At 41.0% G+C, this 24,943-nt stretch overlaps 2 protein-coding genes across 29 annotated transcripts; one reads left to right on the top strand and one right to left on the bottom strand.

Annotated features, from left to right (window-relative positions):
* Positions 1–6,060: 6,060 nt before the first annotated feature.
* On the bottom strand, positions 6,061–14,930 carry LOC107362160 (uncharacterized). The gene is made up of 3 exons (XM_089266352.1): positions 14,222–14,930; positions 11,633–13,666; positions 6,061–11,536 (listed from the first exon to the last, which is right to left on the bottom strand). The coding sequence occupies exons 1-3, from the start codon at positions 14,928–14,930 to the stop codon at positions 6,144–6,146; spliced, it is 8,136 nt and encodes a 2,711-aa protein (XP_089122478.1). The 3' UTR covers positions 6,061–6,143.
* Positions 14,931–17,189: 2,259 nt separating this feature from the next.
* Positions 17,190–23,680, top strand: LOC107367165 (uncharacterized). Of its 28 annotated transcripts, XM_089266635.1 has the most exons (4): positions 17,190–19,380; positions 19,516–19,561; positions 19,691–19,737; positions 20,596–23,680. In XM_089266635.1, exons 1-4 carry the CDS (start codon positions 17,241–17,243, stop codon positions 23,595–23,597), a joined length of 5,235 nt encoding a protein of 1,744 aa, XP_089122761.1. In that variant the 5' UTR covers positions 17,190–17,240; the 3' UTR covers positions 23,598–23,680. The 28 variants fall into 28 exon arrangements, with proteins under 28 accessions (XP_089122761.1, XP_089122759.1, XP_089122753.1 ...); XM_089266633.1 differs by having other exon boundaries at positions 17,190–18,642; positions 19,691–23,680; XM_089266627.1 differs by having other exon boundaries at positions 17,190–18,993; positions 19,691–23,680.
* The last annotated feature ends 1,263 nt before the right edge of the window (positions 23,681–24,943 follow it).

Below are 24,943 nucleotides of genomic sequence, written 5' to 3'. Positions count from 1 at the left end.
GACGATTCTCTTGAACTGCTTCTTCAGCGTTCATTATTCAATTTTAACCTTTTTAACTTAAATTACAAGGATAATATGATACAATCAATGTTCATTTGCTTTGACTTTTAATAAAAATTTAGTGAAACATAAGCTGAATCTTGATCAATACACTTTGATTTCTTTCATTGAGGATGTCCCTTATTGTTACTTGAGCTAATGTGATCAATTTCAAGCTTTCAAAATGTTTTGGCTTAAGAAGTTAGCAATTTTTATAACTATTAATATGAAAAGATTGAATTGATTTTTGCTGAATTATTTTCTCATGATGACAGATTTTGCGCTAACTGTGAAGAAAGTTTTGGCAAGTAAGCTTAACCAGCTTCATTGTGCAGAGATGCTTTTTGGTTTGTCTATGTAAATCAGTCGATTATAAAAACCGATCTTTTATTGATCAATTTTGTGCCCAATTCTTGCCTAGACTTTTTTTACAAACTCTTTTCAATAATCGAAACAAACTCACCTTGAAACTACAAAGATATTCAAAATATGGTCAAACAAATGATTGATGATACACTACAATTGTTCATTGTCATAGAAAATTTTATATGTTTCCATTTTCTGGTCATATCGAGCAACTAAATTAAATTTTCTGAAAAGTAAACTTATGTTCTAGTAAATTAGTTTCCCTCTCTCTACTCAGGCACCCACGATCAAATAAACTAGATCTACTGTAGAACAGCGACGGCTTAGCGTGCTATACTGTCCTAAACGTGGGAATGATTTGAAAAATAGACTAAACATCGTTATACACTAGCCATCAGATTATCATTACCAGTCTGCACCAAGAGGAGGTGAAGCATGCAAAGCAGACAGGTACTGGACTGAGGAATAGGATGATGGAGTGTTTAATTTAATCCTACACAATGCATGAGCGAAATCCGATTGTCCAGTATCAGTCGACGCCGACCCTAACAGGCCAGTGTGGGTTCAATAAAACTGGATCAGGTGAATAGATGCTAAAATTAAATTAGAGAAGTACTAATAACTTGCAATTGTGAGAAAAAATCGATAACTTACATCAGAGAATAAGAAAAGATCTTCTTTCTCCATATACGCTATCCTATCACAACCATGGCTTTCAGAATTTTGTTGAGTCTCTCTCGGACAAGCATTCGGTATGGAAATGCCAGCTTCTACAACATGACTAAAAGCAGCATAAGATAGGTACCGGAGTGAATCACAAGTCTCACAAACGGTGATATTTGCAACTCACTAAGAAAAAACAACTTCAACGATTCATTGATAAGATTCTCAGCCCAAGGAACACCGCTTCTTATCCATGAATATCTCCAGTGATCTAACTCATACTTCTATGCTAGGAACTAGGTTCACAGAAAAGTCAGGGTCAGAAATGAGTTTTTGTGTATATTTCTGTGTTCAAGCTGGGTATTGTCAGCTTATTGTGCAAGTAGAGACGGGAAAATTTGAATTGATCAAAATTTTTTGATTTCAATTTTCATAAGAATTCAGCAGCGGGCAAATCAGTTTCACATTTATGGTTATGAAATAATATTCTTAAATAATCTAATTTTTGTCGTTTTCGACCGAGAAAAACATGCTAAATATAAAATAAAAAAGAATCGATCCGTTTATTGACTAATCGTTCCACAAAAAGATTGGATCGGTACATGTAAGATTGATCCGAATCAATCTCAGGTCTATTACAGACATTAATCAGAAATATAATCCATCCTATCCTTTAAACTCTAGCTCGTTTCTCAATTACTGATAGAGAAAGTTTGCCAAAGCCAGAATTATGGTAAATGATAAGGTCAACATTGAGGTGATGAATTGTGTATTTATGGTGAAAAGGTTCGCGAAAGTGAAGCCAACATCAGTGAACAGCACTCGTCCAATGAAAATTTCATTCTGTAAAAGATATTGATGAAATAAAATTCAATCAGATTTTGTATCAATTACTACAAAACGAAGAAACATGTTCTTACCTCATATTTCATGTCCAGTCTTTTCATTTTGAATGAAAGCTCATAAAGACTATCCAAACATTTTCGAGATAATAAATTGACTGAGACCAAATTAATAGTTAAATAGATCATTAATAGAGTGTCAACTATAGCATGAAATATCCAATAAATGTCCATTGATGATCGACCTCCGAATGCATCGACGATATTCATTATGTTATAAAAAGCATAATGAACGTAAAAAAAAGTAACGAAATAGCGAAAATAATTTTCCACTGATTTAGTGGCCTTAACAACAAAACTGTAATATCGACGGCAACGTATCAATGATTCAAAATCAATTGATTGGCTCTTTACCAACGAATTAACCTTTGAATTTACTAATTTGAATGCCGCTTGTAAATTAATACAAAATTCAATAATCTCTCTGGTGATAAAGAAAAATATAGCTGGATGGATTAAATGAGTTATTGCATGAATAGGCTTCCATCCAAAATAGATACCAGTATTGATAGAATGCCAGACATGAAGAACAAATTTTAGAAACAAGAGAGTCGAACAGGCAATATTTTTGTTCAACTGTTTTCGAGTTATGAATCTTTTCAATCCATCTTTTTGATGAACGCCAATTGCATATAAATTGTCCAAATGAGAAGATTTTTTTTTACTTTTAATCAAAACCAAAACGATAATGAAACGAGAAGCAGCTAAAATTATATTGAGTACGATTCGACACAAAGCAAATACAGCAAACTTCGAGTTTAACTTGAGATTACAGGCATAGATTACATTAATTGTGATAATCAATACCAAGCAAAATAGTTCTGTCCAGAATAAAAATAACCGTTGACAAGGCCCAAAATATGATTTCTTTTTTAGAAGATTCTCTTGAACTGGTTCTTCAACGTTCATCTTTTCATTTAAATCTTAACGAAACGATAACTTGGCTGTATTTCGCTGGCTCATATCAAGTCACTTTGAATAACCTAGTATGTTTTAATTTGCCAAAGGTAAGACAATTCATTATGCTTGCAATAAAAGAATGAAAATTATTGCTTCTGAATAAGTTCACATTATGTTTACAACATGTTTCCATCCACTAATCAATTCACCTTCATAAAAACAAATGCATCAATCATATGGTCTAATACATGATCGATGATAAACTGTTGTTATTACTTTTGTTATCATTACGAATATTTAATAATCAATCTTTTCATTTCTGATCAAATCAATCAAACGAATGCATTTTTTGAACATAAAATTATTCATTTCTAATTTGGTATCACTTTTTTTCAATTACGTTGAATTTAGTTTCATTGAATAAGCTTTGAGTATAAGTATCAATACTAATTGTGTTCGCTCGTAAGTTTTCATTCTCGTAAGTACATCAGAGCACAGAAAATTCAGCAAAAAGTTTCAATTGTCCCATTTAGTTCTAAGACTATAAAAAATAATGTTGGTGAACCATGTTTGTCTATTTGCTGGCTGTTGAGCTTCTTACGCTAAAAATTGACTGATTTGTAAGAAAATATCATGGTATCGTGATATCTGAACCAGTTTAGCCACACGACAAGACCAAATAAGAATATTGAATTTGTTTTATTTTTTTAGATTTAAGATTTTCTCTTTTGACAATACAGGGTGTAACAGCCAAATACGCGGTTTTGAATCGCTAATAACTTTTTGGTCCTTTGTCCGATTCCGGAATTTCTTTCGATTATATGTAGTAAATTAGTGCGAGTTTTGTTCATTATAGTTTATAAATTTATATGATCACCATTAGGGGGAGAAATTTTGCCCCAAAGTCAAAAAAGTTGATTTTTACCGTAAACTACCATAAAATACTCAAATTTTTTTAAGTTCATAAATTTTTTTAGCGCAAAAAATTTAACAAAAAATTATCTATCGAATGATGCTTACCTTTTAATTGTGTGATTTTTAGTTCGAAAAATATCGGATCTTGAACGTAGGCAAAACGCGCAAAGTAAAATCATCGACTAATTATTTTGATTGGTTCAAATTCCTAATCAAGGTATTTTCACCTGAAAACTTAATCATTGAATATTTTAGACTTGCAATTGACTTTATTTTCTAATTTCCATCACTCAAATCCTAAAATAAAAAATTTCTGAATTCGACTATTTTTCAGTAAAATTCAACTTTTTTGACTTTGGGGCAAAATTTCTCCCCCTAATGGTGATCATATAAATTTATAAACTACAATGAACAAAACTCGCACTAATTTACTACATACAATCGAAAGAAATTCCGGAATCGGACAAAGGACCAAAAAGTTATTAGCGATTCAAAACCGCGTATTTGGCTGTTACACCCTGTATAGTTTTTTATTGTTTTTAATTTTTTTTTTTGCAGTCTCACAACTTTTAATGGTTTAATTAAATGTCTTCACAATCAGCCATGAGGTTTGATTTTAGTTTAATCGACATCTATTCGAATCAATGGCTACTAATTTTGGCAAAGGGGGCTAAATTCAACCTGCAATACCTACATACTGTTGAATATTGGAGTTTTCTGATCAAGTGTTGGTAATTTGTGACTTTTTGACCCTGAAGTTTGCGCACTAGATCAGACAACTAGTAGAAAGATTTTCGACTGTCAATTGTGTGAATGATAATGCCATCTTTTTGTGTATACTTAAGTAACATAAAATACAAGTGCTATCCTAGTTAACTTAATTACTCTTTGCTGAATAAACTTAATTAAATAAGAAAAAACAGGTTAGTCATAAATCAAGAAACAAAAAACGCCAACTGAAATATCTTCAAAAACAATACATATGACTTGGCGATTGAAAATGTAACTAGCAACAATTTTTTTTGAGGAATGCAGATTCAATGACTAATCTAGAGATTAAAAAGTATAAATAAGTTATTAGTTATTACTATTTCTAGTGAGACTGATAATCTTGCAAAACGTTTTATAACGCTCAGAAAATTAATCTTTCGTTTCATTTGAAAATTAATCGCTAGTATTTAGACGAGTTTTTGCACAAAAAAAACAGAACACAACAATATTGTAAAATTCATGTTAATGTTGATGGTGATACAATTGAGTAAACAGTTCTATGACATTTGAAGTGACACTTGGGTAACTTCCCTTGTCAGTTTTTATGCCCCTATAAACCTAAAAAGTCCCAACTCTTAACTCGAGTTATTTTACACCGTCCTAGTTCAACCATGGCTTTCAGGTTGCATAAAAGTTTTCTTTGTAATCCTTTAAGTTTAGCCACAATTTTTACACAAAAATTTGATGTTTTGATTTATACACGTACATATTGCGTATTCAAATGTACAACACTGGCAAGTGTCATTGTTTGTCTTTCTTTATATTTTGTTTTCTTTTTTACTGTCTATTTTAGTCTCTTTTTATCTTCTTTTCCTGAGTTTCAGAGTTGTGTTGTGAAAAATTGTAAATTTTTGCCTCGACATTCAGGACAAAACCTTCCTTTAGCGATTAACAGAAAATTTATAGAACCATTGACAGAGAAGTTTTGAGCGAAAAATACCAAATCGGTATTAATATATTAAAGGGTGTAACGAATAAAATAATACCTTCATCTCAAAAATTTAATCTAGGAAGACGAAGATGACAATAATACAAAGAAAGAGAAAAGAAACGTAGAAAATTATCAAAGGTCAAAACACATTTTTATCAGTGTCATTTTCGTCTTCCTAGATAAAATTTTTTAGATAAAAGTAGTTTTTTATCCGTTACATCCTTTATATAAGAATACGTATTTACGTAAGAATATTATTATTAATATTAACCTTATCGTGATAATTTGATTTAAAAATTTCATGAAAGTGAAATCAAATGATGTAACTTAATGATACACAAAGAGATGGCATTATCATTCACACAATTGACAGTCGAAAATCTTTCTACTAGTTGTCTGATCTAGTGCGCAAACTTCAGGATCAAAAAGTCACAAATTACCAACACTTGATCAGAAAACCCAATATTCAACATGCATCGCATATGCTGGACATAAAAAAACGCTGGATTGAGGAGGATCATGGAAGGTTCACGGATAATTATATGAAATCAGCCGTTATAGGAAAAGAAATGCTTTCTTATATTTTACGCTAAATTCTCTTTATTTTTGATTCTATAAGCGTACAACATTAAATACGCAATGTATTAGTCAATACTTTAGAACAGAGAAACTGTCAAAGGCATAGTAACTGGAATTTTGGACATCATGGCTGAAATTATTCCTTGCTTAGATGGATTTTTACCAGATTTTGACCCATTTCCAGATGATGAGCTTGCTGCAGCTGCGGCGGCTGCTGCTGCATTGCCTTTACCATTTCCTTGTTTACCACCTTTCTTCGCATTTCCATTGCCAGCTGAAGCAGCTGCTGCTGATGATGCTGCAGATCCATTTGAAACTGCCTGGCCACTTTTTTGCCCGTTTCCTCCATTGTTACCAGACCCTGCTGTTGTGCTCGATCCTGAATTGTTCACTTTTTGTCCACTACCATTTGATGATCCTGCTGCTGAACTTGCTCCTGAATTGTTACCAGCATTTCCGTTTTTGTTGCTACCGTTAGAAGCTGAACCTGCTGCTGAACTAGATGCTCCATTGTTACCGCTGTTTCCTGCGTTTTTGCTGCTGCCGTTTGAAGATGCACCTGAGGCTGCTGCTGCTGATGATGCTGCTGCTGAGCTTGATGATCCATTGTTACCATTGTTTCCTCCGTTGTTATCGCTTCCGTTTGAAGATGCACCTGAGGCTGCTGCTGCTGATGATGCTGCTGCTGAGCTTGATGATCCATTGTTACCATTGTTTCCTCCGTTGTTATCGCTTCCGTTTGAAGATGCACCTGAGGCTGCTGCCGCTGATGATGCTGCTGCTGAGCTTGATGATCCATTGTTACCATTGTTTCCTCCGTTGTTATCGCTTCCGTTTGAAGATGCACCTGAGGCTGCTGCTGCTGATGATGCTGCTGCTGATGATGCTGCTGCTGAGCTTGATGATCCATTGTTACCATTGTTTCCTCCGTTGTTATCGCTTCCGTTTGAAGATGCACCTGAGGCTGCTGCTGCTGATGATGCTGCTGCTGAGCTTGATGATCCATTGTTACCATTGTTTCCTCCGTTGTTATCGCTTCCGTTTGAAGATGCACCTGAGGCTGCTGCCGCTGATGATGCTGCTGCTGAGCTTGATGATCCATTGTTACCATTGTTTCCTCCGTTGTTATCGCTTCCGTTTGAAGATGCACCTGAGGCTGCTGCTGCTGATGATGCTGCTGCTGAGCTTGATGATCCATTGTTACCATTGTTTCCTCCGTTGTTATCGCTTCCGTTTGAAGATGCACCTGAGGCTGCTGCCGCTGATGATGCTGTTGCTGAGCTTGATGATCCATTGTTACCATTGTTTCCTCCGTTGTTATCGCTTCCGTTTGAAGATGCACCTGAGGCTGCTGCTGCTGATGATGCTGCTGCTGAGCTTGATGATCCATTGTTACCATTGTTTCCTCCGTTGTTATCGCTTCCGTTTGAAGATGCACCTGAGGCTGCTGCCGCTGATGATGCTGCTGCTGAGCTTGATGATCCATTGTTACCATTGTTTCCTCCGTTGTTATCGCTTCCGTTTGAAGATGCACCTGAGGCTGCTGCTGCTGATGATGCTGCTGCTGAGCTTGATGATCCATTGTTACCATTGTTTCCTCCGTTGTTATCGCTTCCGTTTGAAGATGCACCTGAGGCTGCTGCCGCTGATGATGCTGCTGCTGAGCTTGATGATCCATTGTTACCATTGTTTCCTCCGTTGTTATCGCTTCCGTTTGAAGATGCACCTGAGGCTGCTGCTGCTGATGATGCTGCTGCTGAGCTTGATGATCCATTGTTACCATTGTTTCCTCCGTTGTTATCGCTTCCGTTTGAAGATGCACCTGAGGCTGCTGCCGCTGATGATGCTGCTGCTGAGCTTGATGATCCATTGTTACCATTGTTTCCTCCGTTGTTATCGCTTCCGTTTGAAGATGCACCTGAGGTTGCTGCCGCTGATGATGCTGCTGCTGAGCTTGATGATCCATTGTTACCATTGTTTCCTCCGTTGTTATCGCTTCCGTTTGAAGATGCACCTGAGGCTGCTGCCGCTGATGATGCTGCTGCTGAGCTTGATGATCCATTGTTACCATTGTTTCCTCCGTTGTTATCGCTTCCGTTTGAAGATGCACCTGAGGCTGCTGCTGCTGATGATGCTGCTGCTGAGCTTGATGATCCATTGTTACCATTGTTTCCTCCGTTGTTATCGCTTCCGTTTGAAGATGCACCTGAGGCTGCTGCTGCTGATGATGCTGCTGCTGAGCTTGATGATCCATTGTTACCATTGTTTCCTCCGTTGTTATCGCTTCCGTTTGAAGATGCACCTGAGGCTGCTGCTGCTGATGATGCTGCTGCTGAGCTTGATGATCCATTGTTACCATTGTTTCCTCCGTTGTTATCGCTTCCGTTTGAAGATGCACCTGAGGCTGCTGCTGCTGATGATGCTGCTGCTGAGCTTGATGATCCATTGTTACCATTGTTTCCTCCGTTGTTATCGCTTCCGTTTGAAGATGAACCTGCGGCTGCTGCTGATGATGCTGCTGCTGCTGAGCTTGATGATCCATTGTTAACATTGTTTCCTCCGTTGTTATCGCTTCCGTTTGAAGATGCACCTGAGGCTGCTGCCGCTGATGATGCTGCTGCTGAGCTTGATGATCCATTGTTACCATTGTTTCCTCCGTTGTTATCGCTTCCGTTTGAAGATGCACCTGAGGCTGCTGCCGCTGATGATGCTGCTGCTGAGCTTGATGATCCATTGTTACCATTGTTTCCTCCGTTGTTATCGCTTCCGTTTGAAGATGCACCTGAGGCTGCTGCCGCTGATGATGCTGCTGCTGAGCTTGATGATCCATTGTTACCATTGTTTCCTCTGTTGTTATCGCTTCCGTTTGAAGATGCACCTGAGGCTGCTGCTGCTGATGATGCTGCTGCTGAGCTTGATGATCCATTGTTACCATTGTTTCCTCCGTTGTTATCGCTTCCGTTTGAAGATGCACCTGAGGCTGCTGCTGCTGATGATGCTGCTGCTGAGCTTGATGATCCATTGTTACCATTGTTTCCTCCGTTGTTATCGCTTCCGTTTGAAGATGAACCTGCGGCTGCTGCTGATGATGCTGCTGCTGCTGAGCTTGATGATCCATTGTTAACATTGTTTCCTCCGTTGTTATCGCTTCCGTTTGAAGATGCACCTGAGGTTGCTGCCGCTGATGATGCTGCTGCTGAGCTTGATGATCCATTGTTACCATTGTTTCCTCCGTTGTTATCGCTTCCGTTTGAAGATGCACCTGAGGCTGCTGCCGCTGATGATGCTGCTGCTGAGCTTGATGATCCATTGTTACCATTGTTTCCTCCGTTGTTATCGCTTCCGTTTGAAGATGCACCTGAGGCTGCTGCTGCTGATGATGCTGCTGCTGAGCTTGATGATCCATTGTTACCATTGTTTCCTCCGTTGTTATCGCTTCCGTTTGAAGATGCACCTGAGGCTGCTGCTGCTGATGATGCTGCTGCTGAGCTTGATGATCCATTGTTACCATTGTTTCCTCCGTTGTTATCGCTTCCGTTTGAAGATGCACCTGAGGCTGCTGCTGCTGATGATGCTGCTGCTGAGCTTGATGATCCATTGTTACCATTGTTTCCTCCGTTGTTATCGCTTCCGTTTGAAGATGCACCTGAGGCTGCTGCTGCTGATGATGCTGCTGCTGAGCTTGATGATCCATTGTTACCATTGTTTCCTCCGTTGTTATCGCTTCCGTTTGAAGATGCACCTGAGGCTGCTGCTGCTGATGATGCTGCTGCTGAGCTTGATGATCCATTGTTACCATTGTTTCCTCCGTTGTTATCGCTTCCGTTTGAAGATGCACCTGAGGCTGCTGCTGCTGATGATGCTGCTGCTGAGCTTGATGATCCATTGTTACCATTGTTTCCTCCGTTGTTATCGCTTCCGTTTGAAGATGAACCTGCGGCTGCTGCTGATGATGCTGCTGCTGCTGAGCTTGATGATCCATTGTTAACATTGTTTCCTCCGTTGTTATTGCTTCCGTTTGAAGATGCACCTGAGGCTGCTGCCGCTGATGATGCTGCTGCTGAGCTTGATGATCCATTGTTACCATTGTTTCCTCCGTTGTTATCGCTTCCGTTTGAAGATGCACCTGAGGCTGCTGCTGCTGATGATGCTGCTGCTGAGCTTGATGATCCATTGTTACCATTGTTTCCTCCGTTGTTATCGCTTCCGTTTGAAGATGCACCTGAGGCTGCTGCTGCTGATGATGCTGCTGCTGAGCTTGATGATCCATTGTTACCATTGTTTCCTCCGTTGTTATCGCTTCCGTTTGAAGATGCACCTGAGGCTGCTGCTGCTGATGATGCTGCTGCTGAGCTTGATGATCCATTGTTAACATTGTTTCCTCCGTTGTTATCGCTTCCGTTTGAAGATGCACCTGAGGCTGCTGCTGCTGATGATGCTGCTGCTGAGCTTGATGATCCATTGTTACCATTGTTTCCTCCGTTGTTATCGCTTCCGTTTGAAGATGAACCTGCGGCTGCTGCTGATGATGCTGCTGCTGCTGAGCTTGATGATCCATTGTTAACATTGTTTCCTCCGTTGTTATCGCTTCCGTTTGAAGATGCACCTGAGGCTGCTGCCGCTGATGATGCTGCTGCTGAGCTTGATGATCCATTGTTACCATTGTTTCCTCCGTTGTTATCGCTTCCGTTTGAAGATGCACCTGAGGCTGCTGCCGCTGATGATGCTGCTGCTGAGCTTGATGATCCATTGTTACCATTGTTTCCTCCGTTGTTATCGCTTCCGTTTGAAGATGCACCTGAGGCTGCTGCCGCTGATGATGCTGCTGCTGAGCTTGATGATCCATTGTTACCATTGTTTCCTCTGTTGTTATCGCTTCCGTTTGAAGATGCACCTGAGGCTGCTGCTGCTGATGATGCTGCTGCTGAGCTTGATGATCCATTGTTACCATTGTTTCCTCCGTTGTTATCGCTTCCGTTTGAAGATGCACCTGAGGCTGCTGCTGCTGATGATGCTGCTGCTGAGCTTGATGATCCATTGTTACCATTGTTTCCTCCGTTGTTATCGCTTCCGTTTGAAGATGCACCTGAGGCTGCTGCTGCTGATGATGCTGCTGCTGAGCTTGATGATCCATTGTTACCATTGTTTCCTCCGTTGTTATCGCTTCCGTTTGAAGATGCACCTGAGGCTGCTGCTGCTGATGATGCTGCTGCTGAGCTTGATGATCCATTGTTACCATTGTTTCCTCCGTTGTTATCGCTTCCGTTTGAAGATGCACCTGAGGCTGCTGCTGCTGATGATGCTGCTGCTGAGCTTGATGATCCATTGTTACCATTGTTTCCTCCGTTGTTATCGCTTCCGTTTGAAGATGAACCTGCGGCTGCTGCTGATGATGCTGCTGCTGCTGAGCTTGATGATCCATTGTTAACATTGTTTCCTCCGTTGTTATCGCTTCCGTTTGAAGATGCACCTGAGGCTGCTGCCGCTGATGATGCTGCTGCTGAGCTTGATGATCCATTGTTACCATTGTTTCCTCTGTTGTTATCGCTTCCGTTTGAAGATGCACCTGAGGCTGCTGCTGCTGATGATGCTGCTGCTGAGCTTGATGATCCATTGTTACCATTGTTTCCTCCGTTGTTATCGCTTCCGTTTGAAGATGCACCTGAGGCTGCTGCTGCTGATGATGCTGCTGCTGAGCTTGATGATCCATTGTTACCATTGTTTCCTCCGTTGTTATCGCTTCCGTTTGAAGATGCACCTGAGGCTGCTGCTGCTGATGATGCTGCTGCTGAGCTTGATGATCCATTGTTACCATTGTTTCCTCCGTTGTTATCGCTTCCGTTTGAAGATGCACCTGAGGCTGCTGCCGCTGATGATGCTGCTGCTGAGCTTGATGATCCATTGTTACCATTGTTTCCTCTGTTGTTATCGCTTCCGTTTGAAGATGCACCTGAGGCTGCTGCTGCTGATGATGCTGCTGCTGAGCTTGATGATCCATTGTTACCATTGTTTCCTCCGTTGTTATCGCTTCCGTTTGAAGATGCACCTGAGGCTGCTGCTGCTGATGATGCTGCTGCTGAGCTTGATGATCCATTGTTACCATTGTTTCCTCCGTTGTTATCGCTTCCGTTTGAAGATGCACCTGAGGCTGCTGCTGCTGATGATGCTGCTGCTGAGCTTGATGATCCATTGTTACCATTGTTTCCTCCGTTGTTATCGCTTCCGTTTGAAGATGCACCTGAGGCTGCTGCTGCTGATGATGCTGCTGCTGAGCTTGATGATCCATTGTTACCATTGTTTCCTCCGTTGTTATCGCTTCCGTTTGAAGATGCACCTGAGGCTGCTGCTGCTGATGATGCTGCTGCTGAGCTTGATGATCCATTGTTACCATTGTTTCCTCCGTTGTTATCGCTTCCGTTTGAAGATGAACCTGCGGCTGCTGCTGATGATGCTGCTGCTGCTGAGCTTGATGATCCATTGTTAACATTGTTTCCTCCGTTGTTATCGCTTCCGTTTGAAGATGCACCTGAGGCTGCTGCCGCTGATGATGCTGCTGCTGAGCTTGATGATCCATTGTTACCATTGTTTCCTCCGTTGTTATCGCTTCCGTTTGAAGATGCACCTGAGGCTGCTGCTGCTGATGATGCTGCTGCTGAGCTTGATGATCCATTGTTACCATTGTTTCCTCCGTTGTTATCGCTTCCGTTTGAAGATGCACCTGAGGCTGCTGCTGCTGATGATGCTGCTGCTGAGCTTGATGATCCATTGTTACCATTGTTTCCTCCGTTGTTATCGCTTCCGTTTGAAGATGCACCTGAGGCTGCTGCTGCTGATGATGCTGCTGCTGAGCTTGATGATCCATTGTTACCATTGTTTCCTCCGTTGTTATCGCTTCCGTTTGAAGATGCACCTGAGGCTGCTGCCGCTGATGATGCTGCTGAGTTTGATCCTCCATTGTTACCGTTGTTGCCATATCCGTTTCCTCCGTTGTTGCCATAACCGTTGTCAGATCCGTCTGAAGATGATGAACCTGATGCTGATGATGATGATGCTGCTGAGTTTGATCCTCCATTGTTACCGTTGTTGCCATATCCGTTTCCTCCGTTGTTGCCATAACCGTTGTCAGATCCGTCTGAAGATGATGAACCTGATGCTGATGATGATGATGCTGCTGAGTTTGATCCTCCATTGTTACCATTGTTGCCATATCCGTTTCCTCCGCTGTTGCCATAACCGTTGTCAGTTTCGTCTGAAGATGATGAACCTGATGCTGATGATGATGATGCTGCTGAGTTTGATCCTCCATTGTTACCATTGTTGCCATACCCGTTTCCGTCGTTGTTGCCATAACCGTTGTCAGATCCGTCTGAAGATGATGAACCTGATGCTGATGATGATGATGCTGCTGAGTTTGATCCTCCATTGTTACCGTTGTTGCCATAACCGTTTCCTCCGCTGTTGCCATAACCGTTGTCAGTTCCGTCTGAAGATGATGAACCTGATGCTGATGATGATGATGATGCTGAGTTTGATCCTCCATTGTTACCGTTGTTGCCATAACCGTTTCCTCCGCTGTTGCCATAACCGTTGTCAGTTTCGTCTTAAGATGATGAACCTGATGCTGATGATGATGATGATGCTGAGTTTGATCCTCCATTGTTACCATTGTTGCCATATCCGTTTCCTCCGCTGTTGCCATAACCGTTGTCAGTTCCGTCTGAAGATGATGAACCTGATGCTGATGATGATGATGCTGCTGAGTTTGATCCTCCATTGTTACCATTGTTGCCATATCCGTTTCCTCCGTTGTTGCCATAACCGTTTCCTCCGCTGTTGCCATAACCGTTGTCAGTTCCGTCTGAAGATGATGAACCTGATGCTGATGATGATGATGATGCTGAGTTTGATCCTCCATTGTTACCATTGTTGCCATATCCGTTTCCTCCGCTGTTGCCATAACCGTTGTCAGTTTCGTCTGAAGATGATGAACCTGATGCTGATGATGATGATGCTGCTGAGTTTGATCCTCCATTGTTACCATTGTTGCCATATCCGTTTCCTCCGCTGTTGCCATAACCGTTGTCAGTTCCGTCTGAAGATGATGAACCTGATGCTGATGATGATGATGCTGCTGAGTTTGATCCTCCATTGTTACCATTGTTGCCATATCCGTTTCCTCCGTTGTTGCCATAACCGTTGTCAGATCTGTCTGAAGATGCATCTGAAGCTGATGAAGATGAAGAAGTAGCTACTGCTGATGTTGCTGTTGAGCTTGATCCTGTATTGCTATCATTGTTACCATTGTTTCCTCCACTGTTACCGCTGCCGGTGTTAGATGCGTCTGAAGATGCATCTGAGGCTGATTTTGCTGAGCTTGATGATCTATTGTTACCATTGTTTCCTCCAGTATTACCGCTACCGGTGTTAGATGCGTCTGAAGATGCATCTGAGGCTGATTTTGCTGAGCTTGATGATCCATTGTTACCATTGTTTCCTCCATCATTACCGCTTCCGGTGTTAGATGCGTCTGAAGATGCATCTGAGGCTGATTCTGAGCTAGATGATCCATCATTGTTGCCTCCATCGTATCCATCGTATCCATCGTCTCCATCTCCATCGTCTCCACCATAGTTTATAGCATTTGCATTGGCACTTGATGCGGCTGCTGAATCGGCACCTGAACCACTTCCTCCATTCTCTGTATCTGCGTTGGAAGTAGCAAATGCGTTGCTACTGCCCATAATAGTTGACACGATTCCCATTGGCATGTTTACGTCCAATCCCATGTCTGGAATGGGGCCCATAGATCGGGTAGAAACATAATTAGTTGCTGTAATAGCAAGGATTAGTAAATTCAAATACATTTTAAAAACCATTTTGAAGTTTTTGTTTTTTAACTTTGCTTATCTCAAGTTGAGATGATATGATTTTCAGTTAACGAAGTGCTGTGTTTTATAGTAAATTTTATGGCGTCTGATTAAACATATTCTCAATTTGGAAACGGAAATACATCCAATAACAGTCTCTTTGTTTAGTTACTGTATTTTTTCTGGAATGCACAGCCTCAAAGCATAATGCAAGTAGAAGTTAGTAGTTACTAAAACATCAACATCAGCATCTGGTTAAACGTCTTTCCGATTTGATATCGAATACAGATAATTTTTTTGTTCAATCATCTGTATTTGCTTTGGAATTTAGCTCATCAAAATAAACAATAGTCAGCAATTAGCAATTATAAACATCCAATAAACAGTCTTTAAATGTCATAGTAATGTTTGCCCAATGTCTCATCATCAACATGCATTTTACAATATTGTTGTCTGTTTTTTTTGTGCTAAAACTCGTCTGAACACTAGCATTTAATTTTCAAATGAAATCGAAAGATTAATTGTCTGAGCGTAATTATAACACGGTTTGCAAGATTATCAGTCTCACTAGAAATAGTAATAACCAATAACTTATTTATACTTTTTAATCTCTAGATTAGTCATTGAATCTGCATTCCTCAAAAAAACTGTTGCTAGTTACATTTTCAATTGCCAAGTCATGTGTATTGTTTTCGAAGATATCTTAGTTGGTGTGTTCTGTTTCTCGATTTATGACTAACCTGTTTTTTATTTATTTAAGTTAATTCAGCAAAGAGTAATTAAGTCAACTAGCATAGCACTTTTTAATGGACTGACAAGGGAAGTTACCCAAATGTCACTCCTGGGTCTGAGATATTTATGTTTAAAATTTGGCAATATTTGATTTAATTCAAATAAAAATTAGTTAAAAATGTGAGTTGAGGTGGTGCAGTTGTGAAAGTTGTTCATAAGGCGTTTTAAGTTCAAATTTTACTTGTGACATTTTTTGTTAAACTTTTCTAAAGTTTGACTAACCTTTGACCTTTAGAGATCATTTGAAGGTCATATATGATTTTTGACAGTTTACCATCACTCTCGTGCATATTCATCATTATATCACTATTAGTTAACGAAATATGACTCAAAACATGCAAAAAGTTCTAAACTCATGAAAGAGCAATTTACGTTGAAAGATGACTCGTTGAGAGTTGATGATGAGTTTCGTTAACTAATAGTGATGATAATAATGATGAATATGCACGAGAGTGATGGTAAACTGTCAAAAATCATATATGACCTTCAAATGATCTCTAAAGGTCAAAGGTTAGTCAAACTTTAGAAAAGTTTAACAAAAAATGTCACAAGTAAAATTTGAACTTAAAACGCCTTATGAACAACTTTCACAACTGCACCACCTCAACTCACATTTTTAACTAATTTTTATTTGAATTAAATCAAATATTGCCAAATTTTAAACATAAATATCTCAGACCCAGGAGTGACATTTGGGTAACTTCCCTTGTCAGTCCATTAAAAAGTGCTATGCTAGTTGACTTAATTACTCTTTGCTGAATTAACTTAAATAAATAAAAAACAGGTTAGTCATAAATCGAGAAACAGAACACACCAACTAAGATATCTTCGAAAACAATACACATGACTTGGCAATTGAAAATGTAACTAGCAACAGTTTTTTTGAGGAATGCAGATTCAATGACTAATCTAGAGATTAAAAAGTATAAATAAGTTATTGGTTATTACTATTTCTAGTGAGACTGATAATCTTGCAAACCGTGTTATAATTACGCTCAGACAATTAATCTTTCGATTTCATTTGAAAATTAAATGCTAGTGTTCAGACGAGTTTTAGCACAAAAAAAACAGACAACAATATTGTAAAATGCATGTTGATGATGAGACATTGGGCAAACATTACTATGACATTTAAAGACTGTTTATTGGATGTTTATAATTGCTAATTGCTGACTATTGTTTATTTTGATGAGCTAAATTCCAAAGCAAATACAGATGATTGAACAAAAAAATTATCTGTATTCGATATCAAATCGGAAAGACGTTTAACCAGATGCTGATGTTGATGTTTTAGTAACTACTAACTTCTACTTGCATTATGCTTTGAGGCTGTGCATTCCAGAAAAAATACAGTAACTAAACAAAGAGACTGTTATTGGATGTATTTCCGTTTCCAAATTGAGAATATGTTTAATCAGACGCCATAAAATTTACTATAAAACACAGCACTTCGTTAACTGAAAATCATATCATCTCAACTTGAGATAAGCAAAGTTAAAAAACAAAAACTTCAAAATGGTTTTTAAAATGTATTTGAATTTACTAATCCTTGCTATTACAGCAACTAATTATGTTTCTACCCGATCTATGGGCCCCATTCCAGACATGGGATTGGACGTAAACATGCCAATGGGAATCGTGTCAACTATTATGGGCAGTAGCAACGCATTTGCTACTTCCAACGCAGATACAGAGAATGGAGGAAGTGGTTCAGGTGCCGATTCAGCAGCCGCATCAAGTGCCAATGCAAATGCTATAAACTATGGTGGAGACGATGGAGATGGAGACGATGGATACGATGGATACGATGGAGGCAACAATGATGGATCATCTAGCTCAGAATCAGCCTCAGATGCATCTTCAGACGCATCTAACACCGGAAGCGGTAATGATGGAGGAAACAATGGTAACAATGGATCATCAAGCTCAGCAAAATCAGCCTCAGATGCATCTTCAGACGCATCTAACACCGGTAGCGGTAATACTGGAGGAAACAATGGTAACAATAGATCATCAAGCTCAGCAAAATCAGCCTCAGATGCATCTTCAGACGCATCTAACACCGGCAGCGGTAACAGTGGAGGAAACAATGGTAACAATGATAGCAATACAGGATCAAGCTCAACAGCAACATCAGCAGTAGCTACTTCTTCATCTTCATCAGCTTCAGATGCATCTTCAGACAGATCTGACAACGGTTATGGCAACAACGGAGGAAACGGATATGGCAACAATGGTAACAATGGAGGATCAAACTCAGCAGCATCATCATCATCAGCATCAGGTTCATCATCTTCAGACGGAACTGACAACGGTTATGGCAACAGCGGAGGAAACGGATATGGCAACAATGGTAACAATGGAGGATCAAACTCAGCAGCATCATCATCATCAGCATCAGGTTCATCATCTTCAGACGGAACTGACAACGGTTATGGCAACAGCGGAGGAAACGGATATGGCAACAATGGTAACAATGGAGGATCAAACTCAGCATCATCATCATCATCAGCATCAGGTTCATCATCTTCAGACGGAACTGACAACGGTTATGGCAACAGCGGAGGAAACGGTTATGGCAACAACGGAGGAAACGGGTATGGCAACAATGGTAAAAATGGAGGATCAAACTCAGCAGCATCATCATCATCAGCATCAGGTTCATCATCTTCAGACGGAACTGACAACGGTTATGGCAACAGCGGAGGAAACGGTTATGGCAACAACGGAGGAAACGGATATGGCAACAATGGTAACAATGGAGGATCAAACTCAGCAGCATCATCATCATCAGCATCAGGTTCATCATCTTCAGACGGAACTGACAACGGTTATGGCAACAGCGGAGGAAACGGATATGGCAACAATGGTAACAATGGAGGATCAAACTCAGCAGCATCATCATCATCAGCATCAGGTTCATCATCTTCAGACGAAACTGACAACGGTTATGGCAACAGCGTAGGAAACGGATATGGCAACAATGGTAACAATGGAGGATCAAACTCAGCATCATCATCATCATCAGCATCAGGTTCATCATCTTCAGACGGAACTGACAACGGTTATGGCAACAGCGGAGGAAACGGTTATGGCAACAATGGTAACAATGGAGGATCAAACTCAGCAGCATCATCATCATCAGCATCAGGTTCATCATCTTCAGACGGATCTGACAACGGTTATGGCAACAACGGAGGAAACGGATATGGCAACAATGGTAACAATGGAGGATCAAGCTCAGCAGCATCATCATCATCAGCATCAGGTTCATCATCAGCATCAGGTTCATCATCTTCAGACGGATCTGACAACGGATATGGCAACAACGGAGGAAACAGTTATGGCAACAATGGTAACAATAGAGGCTCAAGCTCAGCAGCATCATCATCATCAGCATCAGGTTCATCATCTTCAGACGGATCTGACAACGGATATGGCAACAACGGAGGAAACAGTTATGGCAACAATGATAACAATGGCGGATCAAGCTCAGCAGCATCATCATCATCAGCATCAGGTTCATCATCAGCATCAGGTTCATCATCTTCAGACGGATCTGACAACGGATATGGCAACAACGGAGGAAACAGTTATGGCAACAATGGTAACAATAGAGGCTCAAGCTCAGCAGCATCATCATCATCAGCATCAGGTTCATCAACTTCAGACGGATCTGACAACGGTTATGGCAACAACGGAGGAAACGGATATGGCAACAATGGTAACAATGGAGGATCAAGCTCAGCAGCATCATCATCATCAGCAGCAGCTTCATCAGCATCATCAGGTTCATCATCTTCAGACGGATCTGACAACGGTTATGGCAACAACGGAGGAAACAATGGTAACAATGGATCATCAAGCTCAGCAGCAGCATCAACAGCAGCATCGAGGTCATCATCTTCAGACGGATCTGACAACGGTTATGGCAACAGCGGAGGAAACGGTTATGTCAACAATGGTAACAATGGAGGATCAAACTCAGCAGCATCGTCATCATCATCATCAGGTTCATCATCTTCAGACGGATCTGACAACGGTTATGGCAACAACGGAGGAAACGGTTATGTCAACAATGGTAACAATGGAGGATCAAACTCAGCAGCATCATCATCATCAGCATCAGGTTCATCATCTTCAGACGGATCTGACAACGGTTATGGTAACAACGGAGGAAACAATGGTAACAATGGATCATCAAGCTCAGCAGCAGCATCATCAGCAGCAGCAGCCTCAGGTGCATCTTCAAACGGAAGCGATAACAACGCAGGAAACAATGGTAACAATGGATCATCAAGCTCAGCAGCAGCATCATCAGCAGCAGCAGCCTCAGGTGCATCTTCAAACGGAAGCGATAACAACGGAGGAAACAATGGTAACAATGGATCATCAAGCTCAGCAGCAGCATCATCAGCAGCAGCAGCCTCAGGTGCATCTTCAAACGGAAGCGATAACAACGGAGGAAACAATGGTAACAATGGATCATCAAGCTCAGCAGCAGCATCATCAGCAGCAGCAGCCTCAGGTGCATCTTCAAACGGAAGCGATAACAACGGAGGAAACAATGGTAACAATGGATCATCAAGCTCAGCAGCAGCATCATCAGCAGCATCAGGTTCATCATCTTCAGACGGATCTGACAACGGATATGGCAACAACGGAGGAAACAGTTATGGCAACAATGATAACAATGGCGGATCAAGCTCAGCAGCATCATCATCATCAGCATCAGGTTCATCATCAGCATCAGGTTCATCATCTTCAGACGGATCTGACAACGGATATGGCAACAACGGAGGAAACAGTTATGGCAACAATGGTAACAATAGAGGCTCAAGCTCAGCAGCATCATCATCATCAGCATCAGGTTCATCAACTTCAGACGGATCTGACAACGGTTATGGCAACAACGGAGGAAACGTATATGGCAACAATGGTAACAATGGAGGATCAAGCTCAGCAGCATCATCATCATCAGCAGCAGCTTCATCAGCATCATCAGGTTCATCATCTTCAGACGGATCTGACAACGGTTATGGCAACAACGGAGGAAACAATGGTAACAATGGATCATCAAGCTCAGCAGCAGCATCAACAGCAGCATCGAGGTCATCATCTTCAGACGGATCTGACAACGGTTATGGCAACAGCGGAGGAAACGGTTATGTCAACAATGGTAACAATGGAGGATCAAACTCAGCAGCATCGTCATCATCATCATCAGGTTCATCATCTTCAGACGGATCTGACAACGGTTATGGCAACAACGGAGGAAACGGTTATGTCAACAATGGTAACAATGGAGGATCAAACTCAGCAGCATCATCATCATCAGCATCAGGTTCATCATCTTCAGACGGATCTGACAACGGTTATGGTAACAACGGAGGAAACAATGGTAACAATGGATCATCAAGCTCAGCAGCAGCATCATCAGCAGCAGCAGCCTCAGGTGCATCTTCAAACGGAAGCGATAACAACGCAGGAAACAATGGTAACAATGGATCATCAAGCTCAGCAGCAGCATCATCAGCAGCAGCAGCCTCAGGTGCATCTTCAAACGGAAGCGATAACAACGGAGGAAACAATGGTAACAATGGATCATCAAGCTCAGCAGCAGCATCATCAGCAGCAGCAGCCTCAGGTGCATCTTCAAACGGAAGCGATAACAACGGAGGAAACAATGGTAACAATGGATCATCAAGCTCAGCAGCAGCATCATCAGCAGCAGCAGCCTCAGGTGCATCTTCAAACGGAAGCGATAACAACGGAGGAAACAATGGTAACAATGGATCATCAAGCTCAGCAGCAGCATCATCAGCAGCAGCAGCCTCAGGTGCATCTTCAAACGGAAGCGACAACAACGGAGGAAACAATGGTAACAATGGATCATCAAGCTCAGCAGCAGCATCATCAGCAGCAGCAGCCTCAGGTGCATCTTCAAACGGAAGCGATAACAACGGAGGAAACAATGGTAACAATGGATCATCAAGCTCAGCAGCAGCATCATCAGCAGCAGCAGCCTCAGGTGCATCTTCAAACGGAAGCGATAACAACGGAGGAAACAATGGTAACAATGGATCATCAAGCTCAGCAGCAGCATCATCAGCAGCAGCAGCCTCAGGTGCATCTTCAAACGGAAGCGATAACAACGGAGGAAACAATGGTAACAATGGATCATCAAGCTCAGCAGCAGCATCATCAGCAGCAGCAGCCTCAGGTGCATCTTCAAACGGAAGCGATAACAACGGAGGAAACAATGGTAACAATGGATCATCAAGCTCAGCAGCAGCATCATCAGCAGCAGCAGCCTCAGGTGCATCTTCAAACGGAAGCGATAACAACGGAGGAAACAATGGTAACAATGGATCATCAAGCTCAGCAGCAGCATCATCAGCAGCAGCAGCCTCAGGTGCATCTTCAAACGGAAGCGATAACAACGGAGGAAACAATGGTAACAATGGATCATCAAGCTCAGCAGCAGCATCATCAGCAGCAGCAGCCTCAGGTGCATCTTCAAACGGAAGCGATAACAACGGAGGAAACAATGGTAACAATGGATCATCAAGCTCAGCAACAGCATCATCAGCGGCAGCAGCCTCAGGTGCATCTTCAAACGGAAGCGATAACAACGGAGGAAACAATGGTAACAATGGATCATCAAGCTCAGCAGCAGCATCATCAGCAGCAGCATCATCAGCAGCAGCAGCCTCAGGTGCATCTTCAAACGGAAGCGATAACAACGGAGGAAACAATGGTAACAATGGATCATCAAGCTCAGCAGCAGCATCATCAGCGGCAGCAGCCTCAGGTGCATCTTCAAACGGAAGCGATAACAACGGAGGAAACAATGGTAACAATGGATCATCAAGCTCAGCAGCAGCATCATCAGCAGCAGCAGCCTCAGGTGCATCTTCAAACGGAAGCGATAACAACGGAGGAAACAATGGTAACAATGGATCATCAAGCTCAGCAGCAGCATCATCAGCAGCAGCAGCCTCAGGTGCATCTTCAAACGGAAGCGATAACAACGGAGGAAACAATGGTAACAATGGATCATCAAGCTCAGCAGCAGCATCATCAGCGGCAGCAGCCTCAGGTGCATCTTCAAACGGAAGCGATAACAACGGAGGAAACAATGGTAACAATGGATCATCAAGCTCAGCAGCAGCATCATCAGCAGCAGCAGCCTCAGGTGCATCTTCAAACGGAAGCGATAACAACGGAGGAAACAATGGTAACAATGGATCATCAAGCTCAGCAGCAGCATCATCAGCAGCAGCAGCCTCAGGTGCATCTTCAAACGGAAGCGATAACAACGGAGGAAACAATGGTAACAATGGATCATCAAGCTCAGCAGCAGCATCATCAGCAGCAGCAGCCTCAGGTGCATCTTCAAACGGCAGCAGCAAAAACGCAGGAAACAGCGGTAACAATGGAGCATCTAGTTCAGCAGCAGGTTCAGCTTCTAACGGTAGCAACAAAAACGGAAATGCTGGTAACAATTCAGGAGCAAGTTCAGCAGCAGGATCATCAAATGGTAGTGGACAAAAAGTGAACAATTCAGGATCGAGCACAACAGCAGGGTCTGGTAACAATGGAGGAAACGGGCAAAAAAGTGGCCAGGCAGTTTCAAATGGATCTGCAGCATCATCAGCAGCAGCTGCTTCAGCTGGCAATGGAAATGCGAAGAAAGGTGGTAAACAAGGAAATGGTAAAGGCAATGCAGCAGCAGCCGCCGCAGCTGCAGCAAGCTCATCATCTGGAAATGGGTCAAAATCTGGTAAAAATCCATCTAAGCAAGGAATAATTTCAGCCATGATGTCCAAAATTCCAGTTACTATGCCTTTGACAGTTTCTCTGTTCTAAAGTATTGACTAATACATTGCGTATTTAATGTTGTACGCTTATAGAATCAAAAATAAAGAGAATTTAGCGTAAAATATAAGAAAGCATTTCTTTTCCTATAACGGCTGATTTCATATAATTATCCGTGAACCTTCCATGATCCTCCTCAATCCAGCGTTTTTTTATGTCCAGCATATGCGATGCATGTTGAATATTGGGTTTTCTGATCAAGTGTTGGTAATTGTTGTATAATTTCAATATTTACTGAACAAGTATAAACCTTAAACTAACTCTTTATTAGATTCAATACTAAACATTAAAAGAAACAACTTATTGTTGTAACAATGATTGACAAGGATATTGATAATAATTAGTAAAAATGATCAACAAAAACCCTAACAATACTCAACAGCCCCTCATGTTGATTATTTTACTTCATCTCATGTAACAATAAACCAAGAAATTCATGAAACTTGGGACTTGCAAGTGGTTTCGTCATGATATCAGCTTTGTTAGCTGAGCTTTGCACATATTTCAATCTTACTAATCCATTTTCAATTTGGTCTCTAATAAAATGATGGCGAATGTCAATATGCTTCGTTCGTGAGTGGAATACAGGGTTCTTAGCTAATTTGATTGAACCTTGATTGTCACAATTAATGTCTATCGGTGTTTCAACCTCATAGCCTAATTCATTCATCAATGATTTCAACCAAATAACCTCTTTAACTGCCTCAGTCTCAGCCATATACTCGGCTTCAGTTGTCGACAAGGCTATAGTTTGTTGCTTTTTGGTGTTCCATGAAATCAAATTACTATTCAAATAGAACAAATATCCAGTCGCTGATCTTTTATCTTCAAAATTACCACCCCAATCAGCATCAACATAGCTCTCAAGAACTAGATGCTGAGTTTTGTTTGACTCAAGAATAATTCCAAATTTAGAAGTACCTTTTAAATAACGCAATACTCTTTTTGCTATTGTATAATGACTATTGGAAGGTGAAGATAAAAATTGAGACAAAATACATGTAACAATAGCCAAATCAGGTCTCGAACAAGTAACTAAATAATGAATCGAACCAACAATCTGTTGATATTTTGATTTCAGAATATTATCAAGTTGATCAGCTTCTTTGCAAAGTTTGACATTTGGGTCAATTGGGGTTGAAACTGTTTTACAATCATTCATTTCAAACTTCTCCAGTATTTCATTGATATATTTCGATTGATTCATTTGAATAGAATGATTAACCTGATCATGAACGATATTTATACCCAAGAAATATTCAAACTTATCCATGACTTTAGTTTCATATCGTGATGAAATATGGGCAATAAATTTACCAATAAAATCAGAACTCGTC

Source organism: Tetranychus urticae, chromosome 1, assembly GCF_039701765.1.
Source record: "Tetranychus urticae isolate SD_2017Ah chromosome 1, NJAU_TeUrti_SD_1.0, whole genome shotgun sequence".
In the NCBI taxonomy this organism is placed as follows: domain Eukaryota; kingdom Metazoa; phylum Arthropoda; class Arachnida; order Trombidiformes; family Tetranychidae; genus Tetranychus; species Tetranychus urticae.
Note: the sequence above shows the minus strand (reverse complement) of the source record. Positions and strands in the feature narration are given on the sequence as shown.

Excerpts from the sequence above, each read along its gene's own strand:
- LOC107362160 (XM_089266352.1), bottom strand. The coding sequence starts at position 14,930 with ATGTATTTGAATTTACTAATCCTTGCTATTACAGCAACTAATTATGTT. Across the intron at positions 13,667-14,221 it reads AAACGGATATGGCAACAATG|ACGAAACTGACAACGGTTAT; the intron begins GTAACAATGGAG and ends CATCATCTTAAG. Across the intron at positions 11,537-11,632 it reads ATCAGCAGCAGCAGCCTCAG|GTGCATCTTCAAACGGAAGC; the intron begins GTGCATCTTCAA and ends CAGCAGCCTCAG.
- LOC107367165 (XM_089266607.1), top strand. The coding sequence starts at position 17,241 with ATGGTTTTTAAAATGTATTTGAATTTACTAATCCTTGCTATTACAGCA. Across the intron at positions 21,565-21,660 it reads ATCAGCAGCAGCAGCCTCAG|GTGCATCTTCAAACGGAAGC; the intron begins GTGCATCTTCAA and ends CAGCAGCCTCAG.